The 18329-nt window shown below is 52.9% G+C and overlaps 1 protein-coding gene across 2 annotated transcripts; it reads right to left on the bottom strand.

The window, feature by feature from the left end:
- Positions 1-254: 254 nt before the first annotated feature.
- Positions 255-17826, bottom strand: ADCY4 (adenylate cyclase 4). 2 transcript variants are annotated; one of them, XM_006102222.3, is made up of 26 exons: positions 17003-17826; positions 16506-16710; positions 15106-15303; positions 14825-14986; positions 14047-14196; positions 13464-13612; positions 13274-13385; positions 12483-12610; positions 12171-12329; positions 11781-11913; positions 11406-11579; positions 8699-8742; positions 8240-8326; positions 7984-8053; positions 7562-7659; positions 6798-6882; positions 6567-6704; positions 5869-5979; positions 5432-5616; positions 5149-5233; positions 4285-4443; positions 2500-2646; positions 2108-2215; positions 1877-1991; positions 1448-1572; positions 255-1364 (listed from the first exon to the last, which is right to left on the bottom strand). In XM_006102222.3, exons 1-26 carry the CDS (start codon positions 17263-17265, stop codon positions 1212-1214), a joined length of 3543 nt encoding a protein of 1180 aa, XP_006102284.2. In that variant the 5' UTR covers positions 17266-17826; the 3' UTR covers positions 255-1211. The 2 variants fall into 2 exon arrangements, with proteins under 2 accessions (XP_006102284.2, XP_023599449.1); XM_023743681.1 differs by having other exon boundaries at positions 16506-17826.
- Positions 17827-18329: the final 503 nt, after the last annotated feature.

The raw sequence follows: 18329 nt of genomic DNA, 5'->3' as shown, positions 1-18329 counted from the left end.
CTGACCAGGGAAGACCACCCATGTGGACTCACCACTCCAGACTTCGATTCAGCCTACTTTCTGAGAAAATTCAGCACTGCCTGTACTCTGACACTAGTGATAGCTATCTTTGTTAGCATGACTCCAACTTCCTGCTTACTAACCTTCATCCTCTCAGTGGTAGGTATTCAAGGGGATTGCCTTCCTTCCCTCCAAGTCCCAAGAAGGCCTCACTTGAGAAACCAAGTCAGCAGATCTTATCTCCTAGATTTCACATCAGCATTTCACTGGTCCCCAAAACACACTCTGGCACAGGGTGGGGCTGAGGGTACTCTGTGACTGTGGTCACCCTTAGGAAATGAAGATGCCCCAAAATGAAAGGGATGAGTCATTCTTTTCTAGGGATAAATGTTGTCTTAGAGCCTCTATTCTGATAGCATTTTAGGAAGATGGTAGCAGCAGTGGTAGTGGTGTACTTTTTAAATCTTTCCCATAAAAAAAACACCACCCCACACACAAAAAGAAAGAGCAATTAGGAAAAATATAAAAAATCCATGTGCAACATCTGCAACAAAGCCTCATGGACCCCAAAATATGAGCAGTTGGGAATGAACCATTGATGCTTCAAGACCCACATAATATCAGCAGAAAGGAGCAAGGGGGCATCTAAGGGGCCTGAGAACAGGAGAACCCCAAACTGTCTACAAATCCTCACTGGAAAGCATCGTGGGTCAATTTTAGAACAGCAGCTGACATTGGGAGAGACCTAATAGATTATTTCCAAGTCCTCTTACCCATCCTGCATAGTAAACACATCATAAAAAGTGTCTGTTTAGTGTTGAATGAATAAAGGTCAAATGACATTTTCCCTGGAGATTCCTTCCAATATTTGTGGGTGGAGAGCAGGAAAAGACAAATCCTTGTGTTGAGTTATGTGGCTAAAATTCTTCATACTTCCAAGGTTTATAAAATACTGGAATCAGGTTGGCAGGCAGGCAGGGAGGCTGAGGCAGTTCTCTTCCCGAACTTGTGAAAAGAAACACACCCTCCATACATTCATGCTCATGCTTGCACACACACACACACTCACTTCAGCCTGGGAAAAAGCAGTCCTGCTGAGAAGTAAGGAGGTGATCCCAGAAGCCATATCAGCAGCTTCTGGCATAAATTGGCTCCAGTCATACCAGTCTCTTTATCGAGGACTTTTGAGGTGAAGAGTAGGGAGTGGGGTCTCAGCCTAGGGCAGCTGAGGGAGGTCCAACTCTTATCAAATCTGTGTTGAGGAAGTAGGTACACAGCTGCCCTTTGCCTTTGACCTTGATAACACCCCTGCTGTAGCAGGTGTAGCCTAAGGACTGCAGGGCCCGGGCTGTTTCCTCAGTCACCTGCAATTGGAGGAAGGTGAGGGAGTATGGAGATGGCCCCAACCTTAACCACTGCCCCCATGACTCCAATGTGGCTCCCTCACTTGTATCTTGCCCAGGACTCCTGTACTCTCCATGCGACTGGCCACATTCACCGTGTTGCCCCAGATGTCATATTGTGGTTTCTGGGCTCCTATCACTCCGGCCACTACAGGTCCATGGTTTAGCCCTGACAAGAGACAAAGATGGGGGAGATATGGGGAGGGATAGGGGAAGAAAGAGCTTAAGGAACTAGGGAGAAGGGCCTGGGGGCCTTAGAAGAAAGGAGTGCGGGGCTGGAGGAGGGCTTAGGGAAGGGAGTGGGAGCGCCTCATAGCTCCTGGCCCAGCAGCTTCATGCTCCATCTCAAAAGGTGAGTCTGGAGGGAGGTCCAGGGCTGACCGGGAAAGCAGCTTACCAAAAATTTGGGGGAGGGAGAGCTTGGGAAGATGTGGAGGAGGTCCCAGACTGACCCAGCAAGGGAAGGCCCTTACCCACACGCAAGCGGAAGTTGTTGAATGAGTGCTTGTTGATAACGTCCAGCTTAGACCCAAGGGCCACTGCAAATTCCACCATGGTGCCGAGGTGGCTGCAGCTTCGCTCAGCATCCTGGCAATGGGATGGCCACCAGAATGAGCCAATGAGAGCCCAGGATTAAGGCCCATTCACAGACCCACCAATAAGAGCACAGGTGAGGGATGGTAGGTAAGGAAGGAATGCTGTACCTGCTGTGCATCCTGTCCAGAGGTGGCATTTAAGCCTGTAGCTGCCATGTAGGTGCTGCCGATGGTTTTGATCTTCTCCACCCCACTGAACTTGGGCTTAGAGAGCAGCTGTATAGAGAGGAGGCTGTGTCCCCATTCTCTCTTGCTTTCCCACTCCACTCTCCCCAAAGCCCAGCCCCAGGCTAAAGGACCGGTTATGGGATTAGGAATGGTGGCAGGAGGCAGAGTGAACAGAGTTGCTGGAGAAGGCAGAGCTGAGGCATCAGAGGAGGAGTGGGAAGGCTAGAGAGGGCAGAAGGGGCTTATGGCCAGAAGAGCAAAGTAGAAGGATGGACTGGTAGGACACTGTAGAACTCTGGACATAGGATCTGGGGAACCCTCAGAGTTGTCACCTCATCAAAATCAGCAATGATCTCATTGAGCAGCCGCAGACACTCTAGCCCCTCGTGGTTGATGTTGGATTCAGAGTAAAACTCCTTGAAGTCTGGGACTGAGGCGAAGAGGACACAGACACACTCATAGGACTGGTGGTAGAGGTCCTGGGAGGGTGAGAGGCTGGGTGAGGCTGTAGGCCACATTCTTCCCCTTCCTGTCCTGGTGTCCCCATGCCTTCCCCTCTGTGTAAGAAGGATTGGGGAGGAGGGGAAGGAGGAAAGCCAGGTTACCCTAGGGATGTCACTTCTAGAACTGGGATCATGCCAATGGGAATTATCTTTATATCCTTTCTATTGCTGAAAGTTGTTAAGTAAGTTAATCAGCTTATAAAGATCTATAATTTGCAAAATCACATAAATAAATAATAGGGAAAATGAGGCCAAGAGAAAATAAGGGTAAGATTGTAAAGATAGAATCAGATCTGAGGTTGGTTCACTATATGGGTGCCATTTTAGTTCTATATTCTGGCTTTTGAGCTTTCTAGAGCCAATATGAACACAGAAACAGGATCAGTTACAAGATACCCAGATCCTATAACAGAAGAAACAAGAAGTAGAGCTACTTCTGATCTTGAGAGCAGAGAGCAGGTGGTGGGGACATAAGGCTGTGAAATAGTCCCTGAACTGTTTCTTTCAACACCCCTTGATACAGCCAAGAGCATTTCCATAGCATAGGATGGGGTGGTGGTGCTACAAAGAAGGTGGTACAAATATGTGGGTAACCTTCTGATGGTCTGACTGTAGAAAGATATTTGAGGATCTAGAGCAGCATCATCCAATAGAAATTTCTGTGGTGATGGAAATGTTCTGTGTATGTGTTGTCCAATATGGTGGCCACTAGCCACATGCAGCTGTTGAATACACGAAATAAGACCAGTGTGACTGAGGAACTGAATTTTCTCCCTCTCTTTCTCTTTCTCTCTTTTTTAAGATACAGGTTTACTTACAAGACCTGAAAATTATACAGCACACCTGAGGCCACACAGCGAGGTCATGGGTAGAGAGAGAGAAAGAGAGAGACAGTGCCTATGGACCTGGGCCTGGGATTCTGCTTTCAATTGGGGTTAAGAGTGGGAGCCTGGGGTTTCTCAGGCCCACTTTTTAAAAAAATTTGTCAATTACAGTTGACATTCAATATTATTTTATACTAGAGGCCTGGTGCATGGATTCGATCCCTCCCAACTGCCAAACATCAGTTTGTTCTCTACCAGTATATCTATGAGTCTATTTCTGTTTTGCCATTTATTTTGTTCTTTAGATTCTACACATAAGTGAAATCATATATTTGTCTTTCTCTGTCTAACTTATTTCACTTAGCATAATATCCTCTAGGTCCATCCCATGTTGTTGCATTAATTTTCCATTTAGTTAACTTAAATTTAAATGGTCACACATGGCTAATGGCTACCATACTGGATAGTGCAGGTCTAGAGAGATGGGTGGACTGTGTCCTCCACACAACTTCTCATCAACACTTGACAAAGCTTCTGAAGGTATGGTGTGGTCATGAGTTGGAGAAGACACTCTTTCTAAGAACTTGGAATGCAGAGACTCTTTGCTCACCAAGAACAGAGCCTAAGATCTTGTGAAAATGGGAGGTATCTGACAGGGATATGGAGGGGCTTGTGGGGCTGCCTGATCCACTCTGGGGGAGTCCAGAGAGGCTGGGCTAAGGGCCAAGACTTTCATCTGAAATTAGTCCCTATGGTATCTGAGACTCAGGAGTCAGGGGTAGGGAGTCACCTCATTGCGCCGGTTCTGGCCAATAAACTGGGGGGCCACGTGTGCAGGCAGCACGTTCTCCAAGAGCAGCCGAGTCAGATTCTCCATTGTCTCTGTTTCCTCCCGCTCCTGCCTCAGCTTCTTCTTCCACAGGAAATCCAGGCGGCAATAATATTCATTCTGGGAGGGTCACCGGGAGCCATGGGGAGACACAGTGCAGGAGAAACCCCATATTCTGAGTGTTCACCAACCCCCCACCCCCCACCCCCGTCCCCCATCCCCGGACTCCATGATGCCTAAAACCACCCCACCCACAGTTTAAATATCTTTTTATTGATTTCAGAGAGGAAGGGAAGAGGGAGAGAGAGAGATAGAAACATCAATGATGAGAATCCCATTGATTGGCTGCCTCCTGCACACACCCTGCTGGGGATTGAGTGGGCAACCCTGGGCATGTGCCCTGACTGGAATCCAACCGTGGTCTACGGGTTCATAGGTCAATGCTCAACCAGAGCCACACCAGCTAGGCCCACCCCACAGTTTAGAGATAAGGCTTAACATGAAATTAGCCCTGGGGAGACTACCTTGAAACTAGATTCAAACTATGGTGGGAAGAATTCACAGCAAATTTTTTCTTAAGCATGGGCATTCCTAGATTGGTGGTGGGAGGGAGAAGGGAACAGGGAGAAGAAAATTTGAGGGCACTCTCCTTGGGGAGTGAAGAAGAAAGAAAGGGAACAAGAAATTTTACTTAGAAGCTTTCAATGAGTATACCACTGGGACTCAACCCTAAAGACACCAGATTAAGGAAAGTGTAGGAGAGACCAAGTCACAAATATGGGGACCCACACCGCACCCTTCATAGGGAAGAACTGGGTAGCTTACCTGCCGAGCCAAGACAAGGAGTGTGAAGAAGAAGATGAAGAAAGAGATAGCTCCCATCAGTTTGGGCTCCTTCAGCACCCCTGGCCTGAGGAGGCCATGAATCAGGGTTATCTCTTGTCCTGCCCCTTCACGATAGCTTCCCCCTGCCCCTAGTGCCCAAGGAGTCCCCAGCCTCCCTCCTGCTTTGCCCTGGGGGTGGTTGAGGTCAGTGAAGTAAGGACAGTTCTGCCCTGTCCTATCTCACCGGAGCTCCTAGGCACCTCTCTCCAGAGGCCACACTCACCTAGAGTCCAAGGAGCCCAGATAGAGGCGGGCGACGAGGCAGTCGGACAGCCAGGCATGGGAGTGCAGGAAGAGGCAGCAGGAGGCCACCAGCCATAGCAGGAGCAGCAGCAGCTTCAGTTCGAAGCTCATGTGCAGAAAGAGGGAGCAGGAGAGGAAACCCAGCACGCAGCAGTGCATGGAGTACTGTGGGGCCAGGCAGGCTGGTCAGGAGGTGGGGCATGTCCCACAGGCAGGGGTGGGGGGACACCTGAGAGCTTCTGTCCTGCCCCTCCCAGGTCCTGTCTGGGGACAGGGGGTTTCATACATACAAACACACACCAAGTGTGACTTATGTCTGTCCTAATCATAGGATGGAGTGTTTTTCAATTAAGGAGGAGGGTGAGGAGCCAAGGAAAGTTCTGGGGAAGGAGATTCAGGGCTGTTCAGGACACTCACTGGAATACTGATGAGAGGCAGGGACCCAGGGAGCTCCCAGGAGAGGTTGAAAGCCATGGAGGACACATTGCTGGCCCGAAAAGGGCAGTTTGATGCTGCCGGTAAGAAGAACTGCAGAAAGAGATGAGGAGCTGAGGTGATCAGGCAGCTCCTTGGGCACAATGGTGCTTGTGCTGGGTTTCAGCTGATCCAGGGATAAGTCAGGGACAGACTCCAAAGGAGCAGATTCCACTATTTCTGGTTGGTGAGGCCCCTCATTGGTGGGGGGGAGCAGGGATTAGGGGAGTGGGTGTCATGAGCACTAGGCTTCTAGGGATCCACTGTGTGATCTCTTGCCAGTCATGCAACCTCTCTGGGCATGAGCTTCCTCTTCTCGGCTGGGGGATGATTCTTAAGGTGCCTTTCAGGGATAGAATTCTAAGAATGATTCTAAATTCTGAAAAATCAGCCAAACTCCACTACAAAATCATAGTGAGTGAGCTAAGTAATATATATGAAGGATGTCCACCTAAGAGTTAATAATGATGATGCCCAGATAGTAGACCATGAGTGATTGTCATTTGTTTCATTACTTGTCCAACACTTTCAGTATCCCCTGGCCTTAGTCTAGCTGTCCTCCCAAATCCAGGGGTTCCCTTGCAGGTTTGGCATGCCCATCATGCCCTGATGGGGGTGCGTAGGGCCCCCTCTGCCCTCACCAGGCTGGTAATGGCCATGGCGAAGATGAGGAGGATGGTGGCAGTGCCCAGGGCGATTCGCAGTCCAGGCCGTGTGGCCACCAGGCCAGACAATGCGGGCAGCCAGTGCAGCATCTTGGGGCCTTTCAAGACGCACCTCTGTGGAGGGAGCATGGGAGGCTTAGCCATGGGGTGGGAGCAGGTTGTGGTCAGAGCCCCAGTTCTCCACTTCCACCCCACAGCCCACCTCACCGTCAGGTGCTCTGAGAAGCAGACGAAGAGGAGGAGGAAGAAGAGGAGGAAGGTGATGCTATAGGTGATGGCCAGAGCTGGGGGCCTAAAGGGAGACAAGAGTGAGGCCTTGAAGAACCACAATAGGTCCCCTGTGTATGAAAAGGTTACTGTATCATCTGGTTGGAAGACATGGGGAGAAGTGGTTCTGGGGATCTGAACTGGCTGCCAAGGGGGTCTGGGCTGATAACAGGCATTACATGATGATATGAGAAAGCTGAGGGGTCTAGGGCAGTGTTTGGGTGGGACAGGAACTAATAAGATAGGAACAATATTGGAAGGGGGCAGGGGGCTCACAAAAGTGGCTGAGGCTGCATCACACTGGTCTCTGGCCTTCGGGCCAAAGCTCTTTCACCCGGCTGAGTTTTGAACAAGTCCTCGCCCCTCCTAGCAGTGGACTGGGAGTGAGGACCTACTTTCTATGTTTGTTCACTGTGAGATTTGGGCTTCTTAATGGGAAGAAAACCTCCTTCATGGGAATGTTGTTAGAATCAAGAGATAGGCATGTGAACATGCTCGGGTCCACAGGATATAGAAAATCCACAGGATGTACAATAGTAAGTTGGGCTGTGATTATCATGGTTCCCAGAGCACATATTTCCATTTCCTCTGTGGGTTAGTGCCAAGGGGAAGTAGGCAAAAGAAGAAAGTGGGTATCGGGGATCAGAAAGACCAAGAGGGTCCATTTTTTGAGAATCAGGGCTTCCCTTTCTGGGCTCTCTTACCTGTTTGTCACCAGCATCTGGATGATGAAGTTGGAGAGAAAAACCAGGAATGTGCAGGCTGCATAGTATTTAAAGGCAGGGAGTGCAGAGAGTCGATACTGCAAGAGAGGGGGTCAGGGTGGAGACAGGGTCACCAGTGCTGCTCATGACCTTGAAGGTGTCAATCCCAGGCAAGGAGTGGGCCCCCCAGCTTCATGGCCCCACCCTTCAGTTCAGCCCCAGGTATTTGCTATGTGTTCTCCAAGGAGTTGCCCTCCCCTCTCCCATCACCACTCAATAATTCAATCTACAGGGTGACTTTCCTTTCAGAGAGAGGCACATGCCCTCCATCACCCCAGAATCCCAAACTGAGCAGACCTGGGGAGGAGAGATGGGACCACAGGCCATTCTCTAATGCTCTCCCCCCGACCTGCGCAGCCTACCTCTTTCTCCATTTCCTTCTCTCGGAAGTAAAGTGTCAGTGGGTTGAAGTCCTTTGACTGCTTCCACTGTCTGGGGGCAGTAAGACCCAGAGAGGAAAGAGCAGGACAGGAGAGAATGGTCAGGTGGGTCTTTCTTAAGGCTGGATCAGGAAAGGTGCTCCCTTCCCTCCAGGTCATCAAGGGAACACCACCCCTACCCTACCACGTGAGCCCGAGACCTGCAGCCCTCCCAGCCCTCTTTTTTTCCCCCCCATACTTCTGAGAGTTGAGCTGTTCGATGACCTGGAAGAACTTGGCATCCCCAGTGTCCATTTCATCATCTAGTCCCCGGGGTGTACGGCTCCTGTACAGTGAAAACCTGGCTTGTCACCATGGAGACCTTCAAAAGCATCTGGGCAAAGCAGGAGCCACCCCCACTCTACCCCGAGGATGGAGGTAGATCACCCAGACAGCCCGCCCCACTGTCAAAATTGCTTGGGCATGTCTAGCCGGTGTGACTCAGTGGTTGAACATTGACCTATGAATCAGGAGGTCACAGTTCGATTCCCAGTCAGGGCACATATCCGGGTTGCGGGCTCAAACCCTGATAGGGGGCATGTAGGAGGCAGCCAGTGGATAATTCTCTCTCATCATTGATGTTTCTATCTCTCTCTTCCTCTCCCAATCTGAAATCCATAAAAAATAATTTTTTAAAGAATTGCTCAGGCCTCCTTACCGGTCCAGGCTCCACTGGGGGCTGAAGGAAGCCAGGGCCTTCTCCTGTTGAGAGAAGACAGGGAGGGGAGAAGATGGGAAGATGGTGAGCATCCTTGGGAGCTCTCCGGAGCGAGGCATTCATATCTACACACATCTTTGACCTTGAGCATTTGATCTGGCTGTTTCCCCTGCTTCTAATAGTCATTAGAAGAAGTTCAAGCCACATTTTCCCAGTGATTCTTCCTGGCTTTTTATTTTATTATTATTATTTTATTTTATTATTATTATTTTTAAACTTTTTTATAAGACTTTATTTGAGCCAAAGGCCTCAGTTTCCCTCTTTCAGCCCTTGTAATTTGGGTGGCAGCTGCTTTCTCCAGGGTCAACTCTCCACCATATTGACCCTGCTTTGCCTTATATCAAGTACATCAGCTCCAGAAAAGTGCTTGTTTGGGGCAATGTTAAATTTTGCCACAGTTTTCAACCCCCCTCCTGATTCTTTTGACTCCCAGGGTGTTTATACTCTGATTTCCTCATAGTTAGTTTCTATCACTTACAAGGCAACCCCATATCTCTACAGGCTTGAGAGTGGGTTCCCTTGTGCTGCATTTTCCCTAAGGACTACGCAATGCCAAAGTCAGGGACTTTTCTAACACCCTGGGATGCCAAAAAATACTTATTGGTGCCAATTGAAGTGACATTCTGACTCCCCTCTGACCTTCTGTGATGGTCAGGCTGAGTTGGGAGGTAGTGGGGGTGGAAAACAAAACATGGAGAAGGAAAGAGAAAGAGAAAGAGAAACAAACTTGGTTACAGCCATTTCCTTCTGCACCCTATGGACTGCGTAGTGTGTGCAGAGATAAGAAAATGAACAGCAAGAGAAAAGGTGAGGACAGGCACCATGAAAGAGGATAAAATGCTGCAGCCATGGCCCAGGGTAAGCAGTGTGGTGACCTTCTTCCCTGCTCCCCTTGCCTCATGTGAAGGAAGAGGGTCACAGGGGCCACATCCTCCTCCTCAATCAAAAGCTTACCTATGTGAGAGGCGAGGGAGAGACTGAGACCAAGACAGAAAGATTGAGAGGTATGTTTGAGGTATGAGTCCATCAATGCATCTAAGCATGGGCCTAGGTTTTTCCAAACTTCCTACCTGTCCATCCCCACCCCCCAATGCCTGTAAGTTATTTGAAGGCAGGGAAAACATCGTATTCACCCCTGTCTTCTCAAGAACTAGCCTAGTGCCTGCCACATAGTAGATGTTCAAAATTGTGGAAGGAGTGACTGGATGGATGGGACCTACCAGCACAAGCATGGCCCCACCACCCCAAAGTTCCACATTGTTTAAGAGTAAGCCGGTTGTGATTCCCAGGATTTCTAACATGTGACTGGGATCCTGGAACTTTTGGGGCTGAGAAGTGAATTTTTGGGCTGGTGAGGTCCTGCCTATAAAACAAGGGACTCCTACTCCTCCACCATGATATTTCTTAGCCTGCACCTTAGTTGGGGTTGTGAAGGTCTGATATGGGTCCTTGGGGGGGCCATCCCCACAAAGGGGATTGCACCCAATGTTGTGTCACTTCCCTGGGCTCCCAACACCCCCACTCCTCCCCCGCCCGTTACTCCATCCCCACCCTGGAGGCCTCATCCTGCAACAATCAGCTCAATCAACTGGGTCTTGGGTTCTTCCTTCCTCTCCCTCCTGCCAACTTTGCCCTTCTGACCTCTCCCCTACCTTAAGTTGAGGCTTGAAATTAAGTACTCAGCTGCCAATGCCCCCTCACTCCCCAGTGGTCACTGAGCTCTTGCCTGCTTTCCTGATGAATGGGAAAGGAGGGGAAGGGAACATGGAAAGGGCACTCTGGAGTCATCCCATAAATCCAACCAGCTGTTCTAGTAGACAAGATCCTGGGAAGATCTGCAGAAAGGTGGCTGGAAATGCATACTAGGTTTGGGGAAGATCAGGGAAGGTGGAAGAGAGCCGGCAGAGGAACCTAATCCTTGAGGGACATAGCCTGACTCCATGAATGAGGGTTCTGGTCACTCATCATCAAGCACCATCCTCAGAGCTAGAGGTAAGGAAGATCCAGGCTCCTCCACTAGCTGGGGGTCAGTGATTACCTGAAGGTGCTACGCAAAGGATCAGCCAGTAATTGGCCCTGCCCTAGCTTCCGCTAGACAAGGCGCAGGTCCACTCCCTGCTCTCCCTCCATCACTCCCGCCTGCTCATGGTGACTTCCTTCTTCAAAGCCATGTGAGATTTTCACTGTCACCTCATTTTATCTGTGTACAAGTGCTTAAGAGTGGGGGTAACAACCAATTGCCCCACCTCCCCAGTCCTACTGGGGATTGAAAAAAAAGAGCAAGTAGTTGTAGGAATTGAGTTAAAAAGAGACATATCCTGGTGAGAATGGGTATGAGCACTAGCTTCAGAGTCAGGAGGAAATGGGGTACCAGGGGAAAGGGCTTCCTGAGTGGGGGTTGGAAAGCAATGGACACGGTGTCTATGGGAATCTCACATCTTCTCTGTGGTGAGCTCAGAGGGCAGTCATCTTTGCCTTTTCTCTGGAAAGAATGGCAAGGAAGGTCCAGAGTCAGTGAGTGGGGTGACCAGAGAGTTCAGGACCTTGAGATATCGTCAGGCAACTGGTGGTGGGGGCAGGAGGCTAGGAATGGGCAGTGGGGGTGGGTTTATGTAAGTGCTGGGGCTCATGGTGGAGATGAACATACCGGGAGAGGAGTGGAGGTGGACACAGGGCTCTCTACGTGGCTCAGGTGGGCAAAAGGCTTGGCCGCACCCCAGGATTCCAGGTAGCGGGTCATCAGAAGTGATGGACGCATCTTGGGGCCCTCAAGAGAGGACAGCAACCCTCCGGCAGTGCCCTTCTCATCCTCTTCCTCAGCCTGGGGTATATGAGGGCTGACAGTCAAGATTACAATCCCCCCACCTCCCGTTCTCCCCTACCCTTTAGAAGCTTGTGTCCCTTCCCCTGAGACATACACACACTAGGACCCAGGAACTCAGGTCTGGCAAAGAAGAGATAAAACCCGTGGCTGTGGGTGGTTAGGGTGGGCCAGCCCCTGGGTTCCAGGTTAGGCTTTTACCCGGGGATCGATGACCAGGTACGTAGGCTCCCCTAGCTCCCGAAGGTATGGGTCCCGGTGTTCTATAGCTGCATCCTCCACAGCGTAAGCTCCTGCCAGCAGGGCCAGGGTAGCCCCTGTGATATGTACTCGTCTGGAAGGAGGGGACAGTGGGAGTTAGGAGGGAGCACCTCCAACCTCTCATTTCTTTCCAGGATCATTCCTGAAGTTCTAACTTCAAGCAAGGCCCTGTGCTACAGGAGGTCTCTTCCAGCTCCCCTTCCTGCACCCCAGGGTCCCCCTGAGCCCCACATGGGACTGTGCTCATTTTAAGGAACTATGAAAAAGGAGGCAGCAAAGGGGAGACCTGGTTGGCCTCCTGCTGTAGCCTCCTGGAGCCCCAGGTCTCACCCTGGCACGCCACCTGCCTCCATGTGGTTGGCCAGTGTGACGTCATGGGACCAGACATCATACTGCCACTTCTGCAGCCCGATGACTCCACAGAGCACGCTGCCCGAGTGCACACCCACGCGCATGTTGATGTCCACACCGGTGGCTGCTCGTAGTTTCCTGAGCAGGGTGTGTGAGGGACAATCTGAGTACTGTCTTCAGCCCAACCCATGCCCCACCCCTCCTTTTCTCCCGGAAGACTTCCATTGCCCTGCCTGCTCCTCTCCCACATCCATCCCGCAGGACTCCTCCTGCCCGCCCACCTGAGCTGACCTGATGGCCCGGCACATGTCCAGCCCCATGCGCACGCAGTTGATGGCGTGGTCTGGTAAGGAGAGGGGCAGCCCGGAGACACAGTAGTAACAGTCTCCCAGGATCTTGATCCGCATGCATTCATGCTCCTGGGAGTGTGTGTGTGCAGGGGGGAGAGGGGCACCCGGTTAGAGGCCAGAGGAGGCAGGAGGAAGTTAGAAAAAGAGTAAATATGGTGCTCCTGAAGAACTTCTGATGTTGGAAGTGTCTAGATCGGATGTAGGGACTCCCTTAACTTGACATGGGGCTGCCTGAAATCTCCCATACTGGTGTCTTACTCAGAAGGGTTTTTCAAGGGTTGGGATGCCTGTGGTTCTCCACCTTTGGCACGTGTAGGCTGTATTCAGATTTGCGCCTATAAGTGTAGCCTCAGCACTGAGAGTTTTGGGGTGGGAGATCCAAGTTTAAGTTGCTTGGGCGCAGCCCTAAGGTCCAAGCAGGCGGCTGGGAAGGGCCTCCAAAGGCTAGAGCATCTGAATGCCTAGATTTGGTTACAGTATCCGGAGACAACTGTGTTGGGGTTCTGAGCATATTGGGGGCTGTGGTTGGGGCACCTGTGGAGCTGTTGAGAGACCTTTCCAGACTTGAGGTATGTGGTGAATGGGATGCTTGCAAGGCTTTCCTACTTCCAGTGGTGTATCTGGGAGCCCACATGGGTTCTGAGGTGGGACTGGGATCTGATAAGGTAGGGATTCCCTTGGAACGGGTTCTCCAGAGGGGGTGCTTGAAGCAGGGAGGCAGGCTCCCTTTACCTTGGCGATCTGGTCAAACTTGCCAAAGAGCTCATTGAGCATGAGCACCAACTCCTTCGGGGAGCACTCACTGGCCAGCCGTGTGAAGCCCACGATGTCAGCATAGAGCACGCTGGGCAGAGCAGACTACAGTTAGTGGGGTCATGGTCTCAGCCCGTGCCCCCTCCGCTCCAGCCATCCTTGCCCATACCTGACTCCCTGGTGCCTCTTGACATAGAGGCTGTGGAAGTTGTTGGTGCTCTCTGGCCTTGACCCCTGTCCAGCCTGCAGCCGTGCCATGATCTCTGCCTTCATCTCTCGGGCCAAGTAGGCAGGAAGGATGGACAAGAGAAGGTGTTCCTGGGAGAGATCACTATGAGAACCAACCCTCTTGCACCCTAAAACCAGGAGCCTGGTTTTAGCCCTAGGAGCCCACACCCTTTACCAGCCCCACTGGGGGTTCCCCAGGGCGCTGTCCCAGGGCCTCCTACCACATATACTAGCTATGCTCCAGGACCCCATCCTGCACTGATGACCCTTAGGGACTGAACTCCCAGCACCAAGGTCGGAATTAGAATTCGTTTAGTGTCATAGGGTTCTAAAGGGTTTTAACAAACTTCAGTTTGTTTGAGCCTCCCAGCAGCCTTCCAAGCAGGCAACAGCCACTTTTGACAGGAAGAAACAGGTCAGGGGACCCGCCCAAAGTCATTCAGCTTGTGAAGGAGCCCAGTTGTGTGAATAAGTAACCGCTCTCTCAGAGCCCAGGCCCCACCCGGCCCCCACTACCAGCGGACCTGGTGCTTCTTCTCCGTGTCCAGCCGCCGGCGCGAGTGCAAGGAACTGAGCGCCTCTCGGAAGGTGGCGCGCAGCGCGCGCTCCATCAGCGCCTTGTGGTACGCTCCCGCCACGTTCCCGCACAGGAACAACACCGCGTTTGCTGCCAACTGTGGGTGAGGGTCACCTCAGAGGGCGCTAGACCGGGCAGGGGTGGGGGGCCTATGTGTGTAGCTGGAGCTGGTCTCCAAAGGGGCTGGGGAGGACGCTACCATTAGAGACCCAAGTATTTCTAGGCAATGCTGCCACACGTGGGATCCACAGGTGGCGCTTCTCCCCCACCCCGTTCCCTCTGCTCCAGACTCTTGGCTGCTGAACCAACATGGCTTCTTAGGTCTAGAAACCTTTGCACATACTTCTCCTCTGCCTGGAATACCACTCCGTCACCCCCCTCCCACCCCATCCTACACACCATAGCACAAAGCTACTCAAGCTCCAATTTTTGCATTCTCTGTGAGGGTTCTACCATCTACATCTGTCCCCAGCACCCTGGTCGCCTGTCCAACTCCCTTCCCCGGGGGTGTAGAACCCTCTCCTGGTGTCTGCAGGCATGGCACTGCCCTGGGTGCCAGCTCCACCGGGGCACAGTGGGGACCTATCTGTGTTTGTGTCCTGTGCCTAGCGTCGCATGCTGCCATGGAGTCACAGCTCGTCATAGGGTTGGTGAATGCCCTGATGAACCCAGCAGTGCCCAGCGGAGCCGGCCCTGGGCGCAGCCCGTTCTGCATGCATGCTCACCTGCGGCAGCAGCGCAGGTCTTGAGTCTAGTTGAGGCCCAAGATACAGCCCGAGGACCAGCAGGTGTGAGAGGGAGGAGGTGAGGCCCGCAGCTGTGGCGTCCCGCATGCCCAAGGGCAACATGGCGTAGGTAGTGAAGATGACAAAGAGGAAAAAGGACACCTGGGGGAGGGAGGCGGGAGGCGGGAGGCTGACACAGCTGCTCTGCTCTACAGAATCCTGGGTGCAAGTTCAAGGTCCGGCGTCCCTCTCCCCCCTTCTCCACCTGCCGCCCCTCTCACCTGGTCCCAGGCGCTCACCACGCCCCCAGTGAATAGGAAGCCATGGCCTAACGCAAGCAGCGCTGCCCACACGAGGCCCGACAGCGGACGCGTCCAGCGCTGCAGCCGCTGCTCGCAGGAAGCCAGGCCCAGCAGCAGTGAGAAGCCGCCCAGCGCGCACAGCACTGTGGTCAGGAAGCCCGGGTCTGCGGCCAGCTCCTGTGGGGAGGGGCGCGTGTGGGGTTTGGGGAGCTCGTCCAGGAAGAGAAAGAATGGACAGCCCCTCAGGCCAGTTCTGAAAAGTGTCTCAAACCCAAGTACAAAGTAAGGCAGGGCACCTCCGCTTGCCATTTATATTAGGTCGAACCGTAGGAATTGCCGATAATCTGTTTGTCATCTACACGGCCAGCAATCTTATATGGTTCAAGCTAACATATCACTTGCAGGCTGCAGAGTCCGCTCAGTCATAGGCCATCTACCCAGAAATTCTGTCTTCCGTCCCATATGGGCCATTTGTGAATCCCTGACCATTCTGAGCCTCAGTTTTCTCATCTGTCAAATAGGAATCAGCACCAGCCTGGGGTCGGGAAGCAAGTAATTAAACCCTAGCTCACAGAAGGCGCTTAGAGATGAATGCGTCCAAGTTTGACCAATTTGCTCGGGAGAGTCCCGGCCGGCACAAACCTCAGGATTTCCGGCCCCGCAATCAGTGCTTTGGCAGCAGGGGGCGCCAGGAACCTCCCTCGCCTCCAGAGGCTGTGCCTCGCCACCCCCCGCAGGGCGTAGAAGTCCCGCTAGTGTCTTCACCCTTTGTCCCCGCTCTCCCCTAGACTGTGAGGTGGTCTCCCCACCTTACCTCCAAAGAGTGAGAAGAAAACTTGGAGCAGGATGTTTCCAGAAATGGAATGAAAAACCCCTTTTCTCTCCCCCCGCCCCCCAAAGGAAACTGGAAACGGGCTTAGTTTGGGACTAAATGAGAGTGGGATGGAGGGTGCCTTCTGGGAGTCTGTGGGTACAACTGCCCCACAACCCCTAAGTGGGAAAGAAAACCAGGAAACAGATCCCACAGGGCCCAGTGTAATTCTCCATCCTTTCTCCCCGCTCCACTCCCTGGAAAATCGCAAAACCTGGTGTTGGATTGACTCTAGAACTAGTGGAGCACAGAAGCTAGTCCGGTCTGTCAGCGCCCCGAGGGAAACTGGAAGCCTCCAGGGCCCAGCTACCTCCTGGTGTAGACCCGAGAGGTGAAGTGACTTGACCAGGGTCACCATAGTTCCTAGTAAGGTTCAGCGCTTCTTTCCTGGGTCCCAGCAAAGAAAGCGCATGTACAGAAGACCCCACCGGTCTCACCACCGAAAATGCCCCCCTGGGCTGTGACCCGCCCGCGCCCGTGAGGCTGGGGCCCCGCAGGCCCTGCTCACCCTGCCGCTGGCCCAGGCGACAGCCAGCAGCGCCAGGAGCGCGCAGAGCACGATCACCAGCAGCAGCAGCAGGAGCGGGTACTGTTGGCTCAGGCTGTAGTAGGTCTCGTAGAAGAGGTCTTCGCTGGGTGGCGGCCGGGGACTGAAGAGTCGGGCCATGGTCTCCCCTCGTCCCGCGCTGCACCGCCTGGACGCAGGCACGGGGCTGGGGAGGGTCGGTGTCCGGGTTACCGCCCGCGCTTCCAGCCAGCCCCAGCCGCGTCCCCCTCACCAGGTACAAGCCGCTGCCATCCCCACCCCCAGCCTCAGGCCATCCCATCTCCTTCCAGGCACACCCTGCGGCTGCCAGTGTTCTCCCAGTTGGCGGCAAGAGCTCTGCCCAATCCTTCGCTCCTCCTCCCTCAAACCCGGACTCCGGAGTGCCCGAGCAAAACCTCACCTCCAGGGGGACAGGATTTGGGGTTGAAGCAACGGGTTCCCTCTCTCCCCCAACTCACCGCCTGCGAGGCTGCTGCAGCTGAGTGTGCCAGGCCCGGGAGGGAGCTCGGGGAGTTAGCTGCGGAGTCACTCCTCGCCGCAAAGTTAGTGGCTCTGAGCCCCGGGCGACAGGCGCTTCCCTCCCGGCGCCGCGGGCCCCCTCCCACTTCCCCGATGAAACAGCCCGGCCCTTCCCGTGCCCGAGCGGGCCTCCCCAGGCCTCCTCCCCCACTCTGATTGTCTCTCCTAACAGCACTGCCTTCCCCCTTCCCCCTTCCCCCATCTAGGAGAGAAGGTGACTACACGAGAGACTCGAGGGGGTGGGGTGGGCCCGCAGAGTGGCAAGTGTTAAAACTGAGGTACAATGCTCGGATGCGGGGAGGCTGAGAGAGGGCTGGAGAGACGAAGATGGGGGCTCATTTCCCCCTCCAACTCTAGGGCCTGGACAGCCACCGCTGTGGCCCTGGCCAAATAATTGTCTATTCTCCCGCAATCGCCAGCTCCGTGGTTGGGGGCAGGTCTGTGCATAGCTTTGAGAAGCCATAGCTTTCCACTCCCAGACAAGCGGAGACCCCAAAAGACTCCCACCTCAGAAGCAGCGTGCATGTGAGTGTGTGTGATGGAGGAAGGTGATAGTGTGGGGGCTGACCTCGGAGAAACTGGAGAGGTCTCTCCTGCTGGGCACAAGGTCTGCAAATTCCCGTGGAGAGCCCCTCCCAGGACCCCACAGCCCAGTCTTTGTAGCCCAGAAGAAAAGCAGGGACAGCATCTAACCCCAGAGTTTGGTTTAGGGCAGAGATGGCAAACCTATGACACACGTGTCAGAGGTGACACTCAAACTTATTTTTTGGGTTGATTTTTCTTTGTTAAATGGTATTTAAATATATAAAATAAATATCAAAAATATAAATCTTTGTTTTACTATGGTTGCAAATATCAAAAAATTTCTATATGTGACACGGCACCAGAGTTAAGTTAGGGTTTTTCAAAATCCTGACACGCTGAGCTCAAAAGGTTCGCCATCACTGGTTTATGGGTCAGGTCTTGCCTGCTCTAGAGGAAGTGCCCTGCCCTGAGATTAGAGTGGGCCCCAGGAGCCAGGCCTCTGGGATTCCTTCCTGCCACGGCTGGGCCCTGACCTTGTGTGCCATGACATTGCCCACCCCCAGCTCTCAGCACTCTGCTTCCAGTCTCAGGGAGACTGCATTGCCTCCGCCACCCTCAATGCCAGTTCCCCAACTTCCCATCTATGTCCCTTCCCTCCTATGGCTGACACCTTAGCCTCCTGCATGGTACTTTGGTTAAAATACCACCACTTTCATAGGCAGCAAAATAGCAGATAGATGT

The sequence above is a fragment of the Myotis lucifugus genome, unplaced genomic scaffold, assembly GCF_000147115.1.
Source record: "Myotis lucifugus unplaced genomic scaffold, Myoluc2.0 scaffold_406, whole genome shotgun sequence".
Lineage (NCBI taxonomy): Eukaryota > Metazoa > Chordata > Mammalia > Chiroptera > Vespertilionidae > Myotis > Myotis lucifugus.
Note: the sequence above shows the minus strand (reverse complement) of the source record. Positions and strands in the feature narration are given on the sequence as shown.

Bases quoted from the DNA above. Each gene is read 5' to 3' on its own strand.
- ADCY4 (XM_006102222.3), bottom strand. From the start codon at position 17,265: ATGGGGGAAGGGGGAAGGGGGAAGGCAGTGCTGTTAGGAGAGACAATC. The intron at 6,883-7,561 runs GTAAGAGAGCCC...GTCTCCCTTTAG, and splicing joins CAGATGCTGGTGACAAACAG to GCCCCCAGCTCTGGCCATCA. The intron at 5,234-5,431 runs GTGAGTGTGGCC...TGGCCTCCTCAG, and splicing joins CTGGGCTCCTTGGACTCTAG to GCCAGGGGTGCTGAAGGAGC.